At 30.3% G+C, this 14184-nt stretch overlaps 1 protein-coding gene across 1 annotated transcript in view; it reads right to left on the bottom strand.

The window, feature by feature from the left end:
- LOC129958164 (WASH complex subunit 4-like) overlaps positions 1-14184 on the bottom strand; it is an 89321-nt gene that overhangs the window by 44536 nt on the left and 30601 nt on the right. Inside the window, exons 13-16 of the mRNA XM_056070404.1 lie at positions 12344-12434; positions 11140-11195; positions 8895-8974; positions 3473-3578 (exon numbers count right to left, since the gene is read on the bottom strand). Of these exons, the coding sequence (XP_055926379.1) occupies positions 3473-3578; positions 8895-8974; positions 11140-11195; positions 12344-12434 (333 nt within the window). The remainder of the gene's footprint in view (positions 1-3472; positions 3579-8894; positions 8975-11139; positions 11196-12343; positions 12435-14184) is intronic.

Here is a 14184-nt window from a genome sequence, read left to right as displayed (position 1 = left end):
AAAATCTTCTTATCTTTTAAATCCTAAAACAGCTGTTACTTTATAAAATTCCCTTATTTCCCACTTTTTTAATTAATTATTTCTAATACACGCTCTAAAACCTAGGATTCCTTTTCCTTAATCGACCCGAGTCAAAGAAATCCCTAAATGAATCCCTTAGTAAAGCCACTCAGGCAAAAAATTTCTCTAATTTTTGCTTTTGTGTCGAGATGTAAGCATATACGTATCATTGCTTCTCCTTGTATAGAAATTAAGCCCTCTCAAGGAAAAATAAATTGAAGTTTATTCCAAAAGTATCTTTTTTTCGGCCACGCATCTGCAAAATTATATTATATATAACTCTTGCATGGACAGGGTAGCCACTAAATCTGGAAGAAAAAAAATCCCCGTGTTTTTCCTGTACGTATATGCAATATGAGAGGAAATGCAGCACTCAAGTGTTTGTTATAATGGAATACTCCAATTTTAATGAGTGGAAAAGGCCAAGGTTCTTCAATAAACATGGACTTAAACAAGATGCAGTTTTTAAAACATTAAAATTTATTGACATGTGTTAAAATATTTTTTTTTATAATATTTTTCACAAATATAAAATACTTTGCTAAAAAGTCTTTTTTTTTTTTTCAGTTTCAATAGCTCCATTAATAATAAAATAGCATGAAGACATTATTCCAAAATTGGTATTATTACAAACCTGTAATTTTGCTTCCCGGTGCGAATAGTGTCATAATAAGAAAGACCGTCTTACAGCCGTCTGTATTGAATGCTATCGGATGTCGAGCCAGTGATCCCAGAGCTTGGCGACAAACTTGGCGACTTTGACGACAAAATGGATAATACTCGAAACTTCGAGAATTTTGTCGATCCGTCCATTAGGAACCGAGATATGGCTGATTGGTCTAGAAGATTCTAGCCCCGCCTCGGAACTATAAAAGACCGGCACTATCAAGCTGTGTGTGTGTGTGTCGAGTAGTCGGAGTCGCCGACAAGTAATGAGCCTTCTAGAGAATAGCGAAGCAACGGCGAATTACCAGCGTTGTGTGGAGCGAGTACTGAACTGCTGTGTGCCGAATCCTGTTGTCTACTGTGGAGGCAGCGTCGTAAATTGTGTGTAGCCAGTTGTGAGAAGTAGTGAGTCGGCAGCTAAAGCGAGAGACGTTCAGCCGTTGGAGAGACCGTAGAGCGAAGTTCCGAGGAACCCCTCTCCTGCTGGATTCTGTGGACGATTACTACTTGTGGGCTACTGTCAGCTATCGTGTGTTAATGTGGTCGTGTGCAGTAAATATTTGTCGTCTTTGTGTAAATAAACGTCGTCGACGTTTTCTACTGAGGCCTGCTGATTGTGTGTTCACTTCAGCATAAACCCACTATCTAAACGAACCCTGAGCGGAAAAAATCTGTAACAATATTTTTTCTCAGCCTTAGACTTTTAAGATCATCAAGCTCTTTCAAAAATAAACATCGAATGTTTTTGCTTCTTCGATTATGCTTCTTTTGACAAATGTTTTTTATTAATTGTTTAAGAAAAATGAAAAGATTGGCTCAGATGTCTGAATTTTTTAAAGAAATGTCTGAAGATTATAAGCAATATAAGAGAAGTTAATTTTAGATAGAAACAATTTATCCTAGCAATCATTTCTAATAGTGTCACTCGTGGCGGATACAGGAAATTTTTTTAAAATGAAATCTATGCATTTCTTTACGTTGTCAAAAACTTTTAGAGCACGTTCAAAAACATAGATATTTTCCACCCAATGGAAAGAACAAAACTTCAATGAAAATTCAGAACCAATAACTTCCAGAAAATCGGTACGTCTAACTGAACTGTCTTTTAAATACTCTATACATTGCTCTAAGAGTAACATCTATTTTCCATTCAGTAGATTTATGCCCATACTGAAACGCTCCATGGATTATGTATAGTCTACAAGGACCTAGATCTAAAATTTTACAGTCATTTTAGCATGAAAGTTCTTCTTTGACATGTTTTTAAAATTTTAAATTTGTATCATCCATACTAATTTGTAAAAGAAACTATGTTCAAACTTGATATAATTTCTTTAAAATTTTCAAACAGTTCTTCAGCAGTGACATGCCTTAAAAATTTTGAATTCCAATATCTAGTGGAGACTTATCTGATTCACAGCAATATCTTACAATAAGAACCATTTAGTATTCTTGTGAAATGCGGTTCAAAGCTTCGTGAAAGCATATTACATATTTCTTATTGTTCAAAGATTTCTTAAGAGAAGTGCTGTAAAAATAGAGCTAATTCGTAACAAATAATATACGACATTTTTGTACGACCAAAAGTACATTTTTTGTCTATTTCCGATATATGAGTGAATACCTCAAATTACGAATGTGACACAACAAGTTTTAATGCACTTAGAAGTTCAGCTTGAAATTACCTTTCTTGAGTTAAAAAGTTCGAAATCGGCTTATTTTTGGATACCAAATTTCATGTATCTTCTTCTCCTGTATTCCTTTCAGATAAAGTCCAATATCAACTATGATTTTTTTTTTGAACAATCACGCAATATTGTATGCTTTCCTCTTTTGGCACGACTAATATGTGCCTGCTTTGCTTTACTACTTAAGCGTATTATCTTCTTAGCGAGCAGTAAGCAGCAAACGGATTTTGTGGAGCTTTACTAACCCTTTCACCAAAGTTAGTTAAGTTAGTTGATATTTTTATCTATCCAATCTGTATTAAATACGGATTTTGAGCAGCTCATTGTTTAAAAAAATTCTCTTAACTACTCTGAATTAGTTCACAATCTCTCATATTACAATAATAATAATAAAACAGGAATTTAGCAAACCCACGTGTGAGTGATTAAACATCACTGTAATGCTTCCGCAGATTGAACGTTGCTATTCCCACCTGAGAAATTTAGCATATTCTCTCATGTAGTTATAGCATAATCTCGCGCATCCTCATTAACTGCAATCAGGGAATTTCAAGGAAAGATAACAACTATCTCTGAAATCGAAATTATACTGATCTATAATTTATATGGGGGGGGATGAAAAAGGTGCGAATTTTAGCAATTACACAGTTGTTTCATTTTTGGAGTTATGGCTACGATCTTTCATCTTGAGATGTTCAGAGATCGGCATTTCTTAGATAGAAAAAAAAAATGGAACTCAGAAACTTAAAATTGTCTGTATTTTCCCGGTTCTCCCGGTATCGTGATAATCCTAATGGAGGGTGTTTTTATGTTCTAGGGATCATGGTCGGCGAATACCAGAAGAAATTTACCGTAGTGTGTCACGTGATCATTTGCCATAGGTAATCTTTTCACAAGGAATCTGCTTAATGCTCTACTTAAAATTATCTTTCTCAAATATACATATTTAAATACAACAATCGAAACAAATACGCCTACATACTTCTTATTAAACATATATTTAAGAAGGCCATTAAATAGGCTCTCCTTTCAAATGAATTTTAAAAAAATATTCCAACCTGGATTCTGTGAACGTCAACACCATTTTCATAAATATCAGCAACATAAGTAGGAAAAACCACATGGTGCCAATACATAAAGCTGCAGTCACATGCCTCTTTAATCCTGAAATATTTTAACATTGTGATGAACAAGAAAAAACATGACAATCGTACATAATACACAGCTAAGTTACTCGCACACAGTAACTACCTACTTAATACAAAACGTAACTAACATTTCAGCGATACAGTGGTACTGCGCTGGGAATGCGGTCATTTGAGTGTTCTGGATAGGTTTAATGCAAAATCATTAAATCTGTTAAACAATAAAAATTACCATTTTCAGGATAAAAATAGTCTCCTCCGGCTGTTCTTATTTTTATACTTGGATTTTATTAATTACAGTTTTTGAATAATCAAATTTTGACTGCGATTCTATCAGTTTTGAATTAACCAGGTTACATAATACAAAATTGAACATAACTACTTATTAATATTATGAAGGCGAGAAGATTATACAAGCGTTTTAACGGTTTCATTAAGACTGTCTGAAATAACAAATTCACAATCCTTTGCACTTTAATCTTAATTTGTAAACTTTTACTACATAATATTTTGTCTTATTTTAAATTCTGTCTAAAAAATATAGCTAAAGAAACAAACTTCATTATTTATAGCTATTTCAGCACAAAAAATAAATGTCTTTGTATTAAAAGATAAAAGGTAGTTAAAACTGATTAAAAATCTTATAAATATTATGTTTTTAGGCGACAGTCAGGGCTTAATTCTCTAAACCATTTGTGTAAAAAGAGATAAAAACATTTATTTTTCAGATATTCACATGAAAATGAGATCTTGTAATGAATATACAATAAAGATGTCTATAAGATTGAGCAAAACCTTTTGCATTTTTTCTCTATCAAAACACAAACGATTTTTTAAAAAAATGTAAATGTATTATGAAAAAATGTAACGTTAGTATTGTAGTGTATACTAGTTTTTTTTTGGGGGGGGGGGCAGTGAAAGTAAAGTTATTTTTGAATATAAAAGCATAAATGACTAAAGTAACTATAATTTTTATATATCTTTTCGTTTTCATTTCATCTGAAAATCTTGATCATCTAAATGAATTTCAAGCATCAATCAATTTGCTTACTTGCTGCTTTTTCGATTTACGCGTTATTTCGACTGTTTACCTTTATTATTTAAACATGAATCACAATCGTGATATAAAATACTATCAAAACAATGGAAGGTGATAAGTTCAATGGGCAGATGAAACAGTAGAAGAAAGTTTTGAAAGGTGTTCAGAAAGAAAGAGTAGTGTTTCAACATGTTCAGCATGCTTTGCATACAGATAGTCACAGCACTGATGTTGAAGATAACTTTATTGGAACAATGACAGAAATTTGTAGGTTTTTTTTTTGGGGGGGGAGGGGGCTTGTGTATGGTAAATGAAACAAATACATCCAATAAGTATACAAAATACTGTCATGACAGTAAGGTGTGTTTGGAGATGTATCGAGTTGTCCCGGACTGATGAAAGAGTTTTCATGCGCCGATTTACTTGAAACCCGTAATTTTCGGTTACATATTCGCGAATACAATGTAGCATTAGCCTTCGCATTTATGGGAGAAGAAATAAGTATTCCAAAATGGATTGAACTTTATTGCTTCAAATTTTGGGGTCAAATATACTACCTATTCAAAGGAGTATAAACTTCAATTTTTACGATTTCTTAAGGAAAAGATTAAAGTTTAATTTATCTATTCATAACGATGTAATTTTTCATATAAATAGGATGGATATATAACAAAGTTCAACTACAAAGTAGAAAATAAATCTGTTTCCTGTCAACAGGATTTAAAATATAAGTTCAAACTTGGTCAAAATATTTTTCAATGGAATTTAGTTTAGAGTAGTTTTCTTTTTAAATGCTGAAACAATCTTAATTTTAAAAATCATTTTAACCGATGATCAAGAAGTAATATTAAAAAAAAAAAAAAAAAATGCAAATAAAGTTATTGCATTCATGTGATTTTTAAATTTATCAGCAACTTTGTTTTACTTTCCTTGAGACATTGTCAATTTAAAAACACTAGGAATATGCTTTCTATGGAACGTTACCCATAGAAAGTGACAATACAATTCAAACATAGAACTTCCAATGTGATGAGGAAAGCAGTCGCATTTTAATCATTATTTAACTTCACAACATAGAGTTTCTCATTTCTCTATGTTTCGGTTATAGTTACAAAAATCAACTGATCAGTAATCAACTGCCGCAAGTTTTTCTACAGAAGGGGCATGTTAACTCTAGTAGTTATGTCACAAATAAGTGCAGAAAATATAGTATTAAAGACAAAGTAGCATCAGAGGCCTCAGCCTAAATGGAGATGGTAAAATAATTTTTTATATCGTTACAGATTCAATTATTCCCGAAAATCCCCAAATTCATTTCCAATTAATTGTTGAATAAAACGTTTATTAAATATTTTAACTATAAATATTATTACTTCATTCATTAAATTTCCCTATTCTTTATTTATTCACTATGATTTTTTTTTAAAATTGTGAACTGGATCGAAGCAATAAAAAGTTGTTTCCAGTCGGGCCGCGCGTCGTCTGAGACAAGCTTTGATCACCATGTCGAGAATGGTAAAACAAATCTGCTACTACTTACATTACATAGGGAAAAAATTGTTTTGTTCATGTTGTCATCCAAATCCATTTCAAGAAACAAAATATTTTCGAAATAGTTGTAAAAACATCAAAAGAAGCACTAGAAGAGTTTCTAACTCTCTGGAGATGATAATGCCAGTTCTTCTGTGACTGATAGACAAGTTTAATAAAAAACTAATTTAAAAGGTGTCAGTTAATCATCCTTTCTTTTCTACTAGACAATCTAGCAATATGGATCCGAGTATTTATGAAAATGAGTTCTGTGCAACCATCATAATAAAGAGAAATTGTATTTAACAATCTTTGCTATCTAGATAGGGTTAATATAAAGCGCATTCATCTACATTTGTTGAGTCAAATACAATATCAGGTGAGTACTCAATTTTAGAATTAAACTTTAATAGAATCTTCTAATTTTCTTCTATGTAGATGAATAATAGTACTACGATTTTTAATATATATAAGTAATAAAAATCAAGTTAATAGGAAATTCAAATTAAACCAAATAAAAAAAGAATCCGGCCTGAAGACTTTTTCAAGGGTCACCCTCAGGCAGGGATTAAAAAAAAGCGATTTTTTCTGTAAAGGAATGCAGACTAAAAAGTCAAATAATGATTCCTCATGACCCGAAAATCCCCTGAAATTAGGCCCAAGAGATATACTATTTTAACAGAAAGGAAAATACAAAACAATAAATTAGAAGAATACATCCACTAATAAGCAAAAATACAACAACAAAAATAACAATAAAACAAAAATACCATATAATAACACTTAAACCAGAAAGGAAAGCACATACCAGCCGCAGGCAAAGAAATTTTAAGCTATCAATTGTGATTTCCGCTTTTTTAACACCCCCAAGCTAACGCATTTAAGGTAAAAAAACAATTGTAGTGTCCCAGCGCCATCTATTGAGTGATCTAATATGCAAGGAAAGTTCTATTTTTATTTTAGGTAAAGGATTAATCCCAAATCATATTTTGTTTAATCAAAAAGTTGATATTACAGTAGTTTCTTGGAAATTCATTATTAATTAAATTTTTGGTGACTCTTGAAAAAGTCATCAAGCCGGATTCTTTATTTTTTTATTATTATTTGGTTTAATTTGAATTTCCTATTAACTTGATTTTTATTACTTTTGTCTCATTTCATCTGTGTTTTAGATGTAGCTGCATTTGCGCTCTCTAAATACTATGATGTTTTTCCTGTTGCATTTTTGGTTTGTTTGAATAAGAAATAATTTCTAGTTGCGATTCCAAAACTATTCCGTTTTGTTTTCGAAATATTTCTTACTTTGATTGGTTACTATATATATATATATATATATATATATATATATATATATATATATATATATATATATATATATATATATACACACAATTCCTTGCAGCGGAAATAATTTCACATCCGAATTCCGAGTGTTTTCAAAACTTTGCTGGAATATAACTAATAAATTCAAGTCTCATTTAATACTTTTAATTATATACTTAATAAGACTAACTGAAAGTAATTTTCTAGCAAAGTAAAATTCAAGAACGTATCTGGAACAATCCGAGTAGGAATCTCAGATTTGGAAATGAAAGTTCGCGATAGCAGGTTATATCAACACCATAAACACAGATGGCCATAGTATCGATTTATGGATGTTTGTCCACTTATTCAACTCAACAAAAGCGGAAAAAAACCATTTTTATTATTACATAAAGAAAAAGTTAAGAATAATGATTTGCTAGTTAATGGGATATATAAATCTCGTGACCACAGAAAAAAATAAAGTTGGCTCCGTTCTGCTGGCACGAGCACGAAGTTTAAACCGCAACATCATCTTGATGAAAGCAGGATCACCACAGATTTCTAACGTCACAAATAGGAAATTTTTTTTGCCGTTAAATTGATCTCCCCCCCCCCAAAAAAAGCATAGTTTGGAGACCGTTGACATCAGTATTTAGGAAATGCTGGTTATATCCCTCAGGGCCCACTGTCATTTTTCAAGTGTGGTGCAGAAGTTTGGAGAAGTATGGTAGCTATGATATCTTCCTCGCCAATGTATCACTATTTAGAATACGAAAACTATTAAAATAGATCTTGTGCAGCTTCAAAATGGATTTTTAATTCAAGCTATTTCCATAGGTATCCTGCCTTCATTCCAATGTTTCTTAATACATTCAACAATTAAAAAATAATAAATTTTTTTTTGACGAAGGTTTCAGTTACATTTATTGGAAAATTTGGAAGCTCTCGTTTTTGAGGACCCCCTCCCCTTTAAGTATCAACACTATTGTATAACATTTAAGGGCCATAAAAATCTTAACTTCTAAATAAAACAAATAAACATCTAAATAAAATCTTAACACATAATTTGAACAGAGCTTTAGAGGGTTCAAGATATTTTGGATTTCTAAAAACTATCCACATCCTCCCAAACACAAGACACCACCAATTTAAGCAACGCGAAATTTGTAACCTAAACTATTGGTGCCAAATTTCTGAAAAGGAAATACATTTTTCTGTATTTGACTTGCAGTTGTTGTTAAAAGGAATATACAAAAATGTAATTCATTCCTTAACGCACAGGCTTTACAATCGATTATTGCAACAGTCAAGGAAATTCGAAATAACCGATAGATTTAATCTCTTTTTAATATTAAAGTGTTTAAAAAATATTTCTTATTTAAATTTTCAAATAATCGAAAGGGAAAATTCAACACACACTATAAAAATTTCAATATTCTAAAACATCCACCATTAACTTACTTTTCTTTTAAGTCACAAATGAAATCAAGTTTCTTCATAATGCCAGCAAAATTAGCAACCTCTTCATCTTTAAACGAATTCTATAAGAAAAACATTAATAAATAATTTTTAATCTATCCATTTTTAGACCAGGGAAAAAAGATTTTGCATCCGATTATACATGGAAAACTGAAATCTGCTTTAATCTCTGTATCTGCAAGTAAAAAGAGTTATTTAAAATTAGAAAATATTTTCTGTGTATGTTCTAAGTACAGGTCTGCACTAAGCCCTCTACGGGCTCTTGGGTAATGGAAGTTTTAGGGCCTCACTTCACCAGATATTTTATTACTGATTTTAATTTAATATCTGTATAAGCAGTTTTAATTGGCAAAATTTCTATGTTTGAAACAATACATTTCCAACCTAGAACTTCGAATGTGATGAGGAAAGCATTTGCATTTTAATCATTATTTAACTCTGCAATATAGAGTTCCTCGATTCTCTATATTTCGCACAGAGAACAGAGCAAAGCATTAAAATGTGGATAAGTTTCAATAGAGTTGCTATCAGCATATCATTTAAAAAAAAGTACAGAATTAAAATTTATTTGATGCAGAATGACGAAAAAAATCTTCACAATCCAAATGATTAGATCCGCCATTTTTTAAAGCAACATTTTTTTTTAATTATAAAGAAAACTGTTATAAAAACTTACAAAATGTAATTAATTAAGAATGTTGTTCGAATAATGACAATATAAACGATATTTGACTATGATTTTAAAAAATTATCAAGTTTGCAGCTTTCATAAACTCAATAAAAGTAGAAAATAAAATTATTTTTGCAAAATACGGTGAAAAAAAAATCTTGAGGCTCTTGGACAACTGCTTACTTTGCCTGTCTAGATAGGGTATCAGAAAAAAAAGAAAAAAAACCCTCAAAAATTTTTGACTTTTTCAACTTTTGCGCCAATAAACTCACAAGCATTAATTGAAACTAAGAAAAATTTACAGTACATTAATTAAAGCAAACAAAATTCTGCGCCAAATGAGTTCCTCATTTTCGAAATTATTTTAAACGGTACAGGCATAATGTGAATTTTTAAAAAAACCCGGCAATTTTTATCAATTTTTGGCAAAACAAAGTATATTTTGGATTCTTGGCCTCATTAATAAAATGCAAAATACTTGATATGTAAAATATTACTATTTTGGATATCAAATCGTTTATGTGACTCTATTTTTGAAAATGGCATATAATGACTTTTAGTAAATTTATTCAATTTCGCCTGACAGAACGCGAAAAAAGTTCTTATCAATTTGTGTCTAAATTAAGTACCAATTTCAGAGAATCAATTTATTTCTAAATAAAAATTCGAATTATCATGTGCTTATATTATTTATTAAAAACATAGGAAGTGAGATATAAAGTAAGAAAAAAAATGGAACCTCTTGTAATAATCTGACCTTTTTGGGCATGATGAGTTTAAAAAATTGTTTTAAATCAATATCGCCATCAGATCTTCATCCAAACGTTCTTTAATAGCTTCATCATTTGATAGGATCACATAATCACCCAAATTTGGTCAATGTGTTGTGATACACTGATGCACAGTGGACTTCTGCAATTGAAGAAAGTAGGACAGTACCTCAATTTTCGCTTCCCACAGCATTCGTATATCCTTTGAAATATTTACTACTCATTATTTACCATTCGCCAGATAGATATTTATTCTTTACTATCTCATTACTACTACATTTAACACAGGTGCCACAAATGCGAGCTTAATACAAGAAAATGATACTCCTTATACCAGATTTGATGCAATATTATAATTAAAATAGCGGTATTATTTATATTGTGTATTTTACATTACAGATATCAGGCCAAAAACTCAAAATACTGTTACTTTTTGCCCATTTTTTTTCTCTCCTGCATCGTACTTATACCACTTAAAAAGATGAAAAAAATGGGGCACTTATTAAAAGAGGATGTATTTTAAAATGGGACAGGTAACATGAGTCGTTAATAAAATATTGGAAACACCGGGAAAAAGATTTAAAAAATTCCGGGTTTTTTTAGTATACATCAGTATAAGCAGAAAAATCAGTGCAAACTTTTAAATACCCTTTTCACATGTAAATAAAGAGAATAAAACAGATCTAACTTTCCAAGAAATAATTGGAGGCACAGGATTTTATTGTTTTTTGTTCCTTAGTCTATTATTAAAATGAAGCTTTCGCATTAGGTTTTTAAATGAAGTTACCATTTGCACCCCCAATGCCATTGCAAGGTAAGATATAAGTCTTCTTTCTTTTGTACCTGCAAAGAAAAATTCTATTTATTTACAATGAAGTAGAAACAATATTTCAAAATTAAAATTATCACAGAAGATTGTAAAGATGAAAAAGAATATTTTAAAATTTAATGAAAATGACTTAGTAAAATAAAATATTAAAATTAAAATATAATCAAAATACTGCAAGGCACATTAAGAAATCATAAAAATTAATCTATATTTTTCAAACAATACGTAATCCAAATTATTCTTTTCCGATATACAGATTCAACAAATCTTAAATAGATATTTTTTTTAAAACTAAAAATCAAAATTAATATTGGTATCTACGTGATAAGGAAACTTTATAAGGAATTTGTTCCATTGCAATAAATCAGTGTAAAAGTAGTCATAAAAGATGAATAAATATTCAAACAATACAATCTTATTAAAAGACTGAACATAAAATTATATATTAACCGATTTAGAGTATTTGAGAGCTATTTAAAAGTAATTAAGGTAATTTCATTTTCGAAAACTGAAATTATCTTAATTACCTTGAAACCAATAAAAGGGTTTTATAGGCTTTCTTTATGCTTCTCAAATGATAAAATAAATTTTTTGCTTTCCAGCAAATAAAATTAATGCTTTTAAATATTCAAGCAATTAAAAAGTCACAATCTTCGCTAAAGCATATAACAGAATACCAACACATACATGTATATATCTTCATTTGTAATTAATATAAAAAAAAACTTTTACATAAATACAAATTATAAAACAAAATTTCTTAGAGTCTGCAAACTTATTTTTACATAAAATGAAAATATTAGCTTCTCCAAACAATTCTAAAATATTGACCACATTGCTACAAACGCTAAGATAACTTGTTAAAACCTGGAACTATTAAATCATAAGTCTAACATTCTCCTAACTGAAGTAATTTGGCACATAAAAATCTCATTTTATCAATAAGACTTCAGTTTAGAAGCTTTGACTGAAAATGGGAGAAGAAAACAGTGTGCACTGATAATTTAGAATTATTTTTATTTACTATGGATTACACAGATGTCCAAATTGGTAGAGATACAGAAATTGATTTTTTTTTTAAACTCTTAGAGAAAATGAAGCATTCAAAGGTTTTAATAACATGTTTTAATTATTTATACGTATTTAAATTATTTTCACATACCAGGACCATTTAATGATTTCTCAGCCAAAACCAAAGCAGAGAGCACGTCCAGACGCCTTTCACTATATTTTTTATCCGACACCAATCTTTTCTGTACGGAAGAGAAACAAAATAAGGTTCAACAATGCCTAGTTGCTGCTAATATCTGGTTACACTTAAAAAACAAAAAACAGGTAATTTCATAGAAGCTTAAAATTCAAGAGATTCGATTAATGCGCCACTAAGCATTTTCAATGCAATATGCAGATCCAGTGAATAACAAATAATAATTTTCAGCACATAACTATATTTTTTAGTTCAGCTTAAGAATAAGTTTAAATAAGAAAACAATAAGTTTAAAAGTTAAATTTTCAACTGAAAAATTGTGGCTTCTACAAACCATATAATCTTTGTTTTGATAACTGTAGACTGCGAATGGCACCATTATATATATATATAACATTCTTGGGATAAAAATGTTCTTGCCACAATAATTTTGAAAAAAGGAAAGCATTTTAGAATAATAATGTTGAAAAGAGGGAAGTTAAACAAAAGGAAAATGATATATAATGATATTGCAAATGCTACATTCTTTTGGTGACCCGGACGTGATCACAGTAATATTATGGAGAATACCGAAAACGCGAGTATAAAAATTCCATCATTCTTGATAAATAAACTTGAAATTTGGTTTTTTCAAATAGAAGAACCATTTAAAATTAATCGTGCAACTAATGAAGATACCAAAAATAACTAATTACATTGAGTCACAAATGGGACCTACACATATAGATACTATTTGAAGCATAATAACTGCAAGGTTGCTACTAAAAATTGGGAAAAAAATTCTCTGTGTTTTCACTGTACATATATTCAAGATACGAGGAAATGCGTAAATACAACTCATATGCTAGTCATAATGCAATAGCTATTTCACTTTTAGTGAATATATGTCAAAATATTTTCTATATATCATTGAATGCATTAAATGAGGAATGTGACGCAACAACATTAAAAAGTTCGAAATCGGTTTATTTTCGGATAGTAAATTTGACATTTTCGGATTTTGTCATTTCTTTCTGTATTCCTTTTAGATACTAAGTTCAACATCAATGGTGACTCTTTTGAATTGGCAGGTAATCTTGTTATGGATTTTGTGGAATTCCTCGAGCCCATTCAGCAAAATCAGGTTTGATTTTTTTTTTTTTTTTAATCCGTCCAATTCGTTTTAAATATGGATTTTGAACAGCTCATTGCTTGAAAAAAAATTCTCAAATCTACTTTGAATAAGCTCACAGTTTCTCAAATAATAAACAAACCATTCAATAAATTCAAGTATCGTAGACTAAACACCACCACTGTGCTTCGGCACATTAAGGGTTCCCGCCAGAGAAATGTATTCTATTTTTTCAAGAAGTTTCGCGTATGCTCATTAGGTGCAATTCGGGAATCTCATGGGAAAAGAACAATTATCTTGCAAATCGAAACTGGAATGATCTATAAAGAAAAAATAGGGAGAGAGTACAGAAGGGACGAGTCGAGTTCCCGCATTACACAATCGTGAAAGGTATTGTTTCGTTTCCGGAAGCTATGACTGATTTATTATAATTGCAATCTTTAGACATCGGAATTTTTCAAATGAAAATAATAATAATAATACTTAAAATTCCCTGCATTTTCTCTTGTTTTTATGAAATTTTCAAATTTCTCTGCATTTTCCCAGTTTTTTTCTGTCGATGTTTAAATTCCTTGTTTTTTCCGTTTTTCCATGTAAAAGTGGTGGCGTGGCAACCATGTAAAGCCAATCTAAAAAATTATTTTTTCAAAAGGAATTGGATTTGTGTTCACACGTATTTAACAAA

This window comes from Argiope bruennichi, chromosome X1 (genome assembly GCF_947563725.1).
Source record: "Argiope bruennichi chromosome X1, qqArgBrue1.1, whole genome shotgun sequence".
In the NCBI taxonomy this organism is placed as follows: Eukaryota; Metazoa; Arthropoda; class Arachnida; order Araneae; family Araneidae; genus Argiope; species Argiope bruennichi.
Note: the sequence above shows the minus strand (reverse complement) of the source record. Positions and strands in the feature narration are given on the sequence as shown.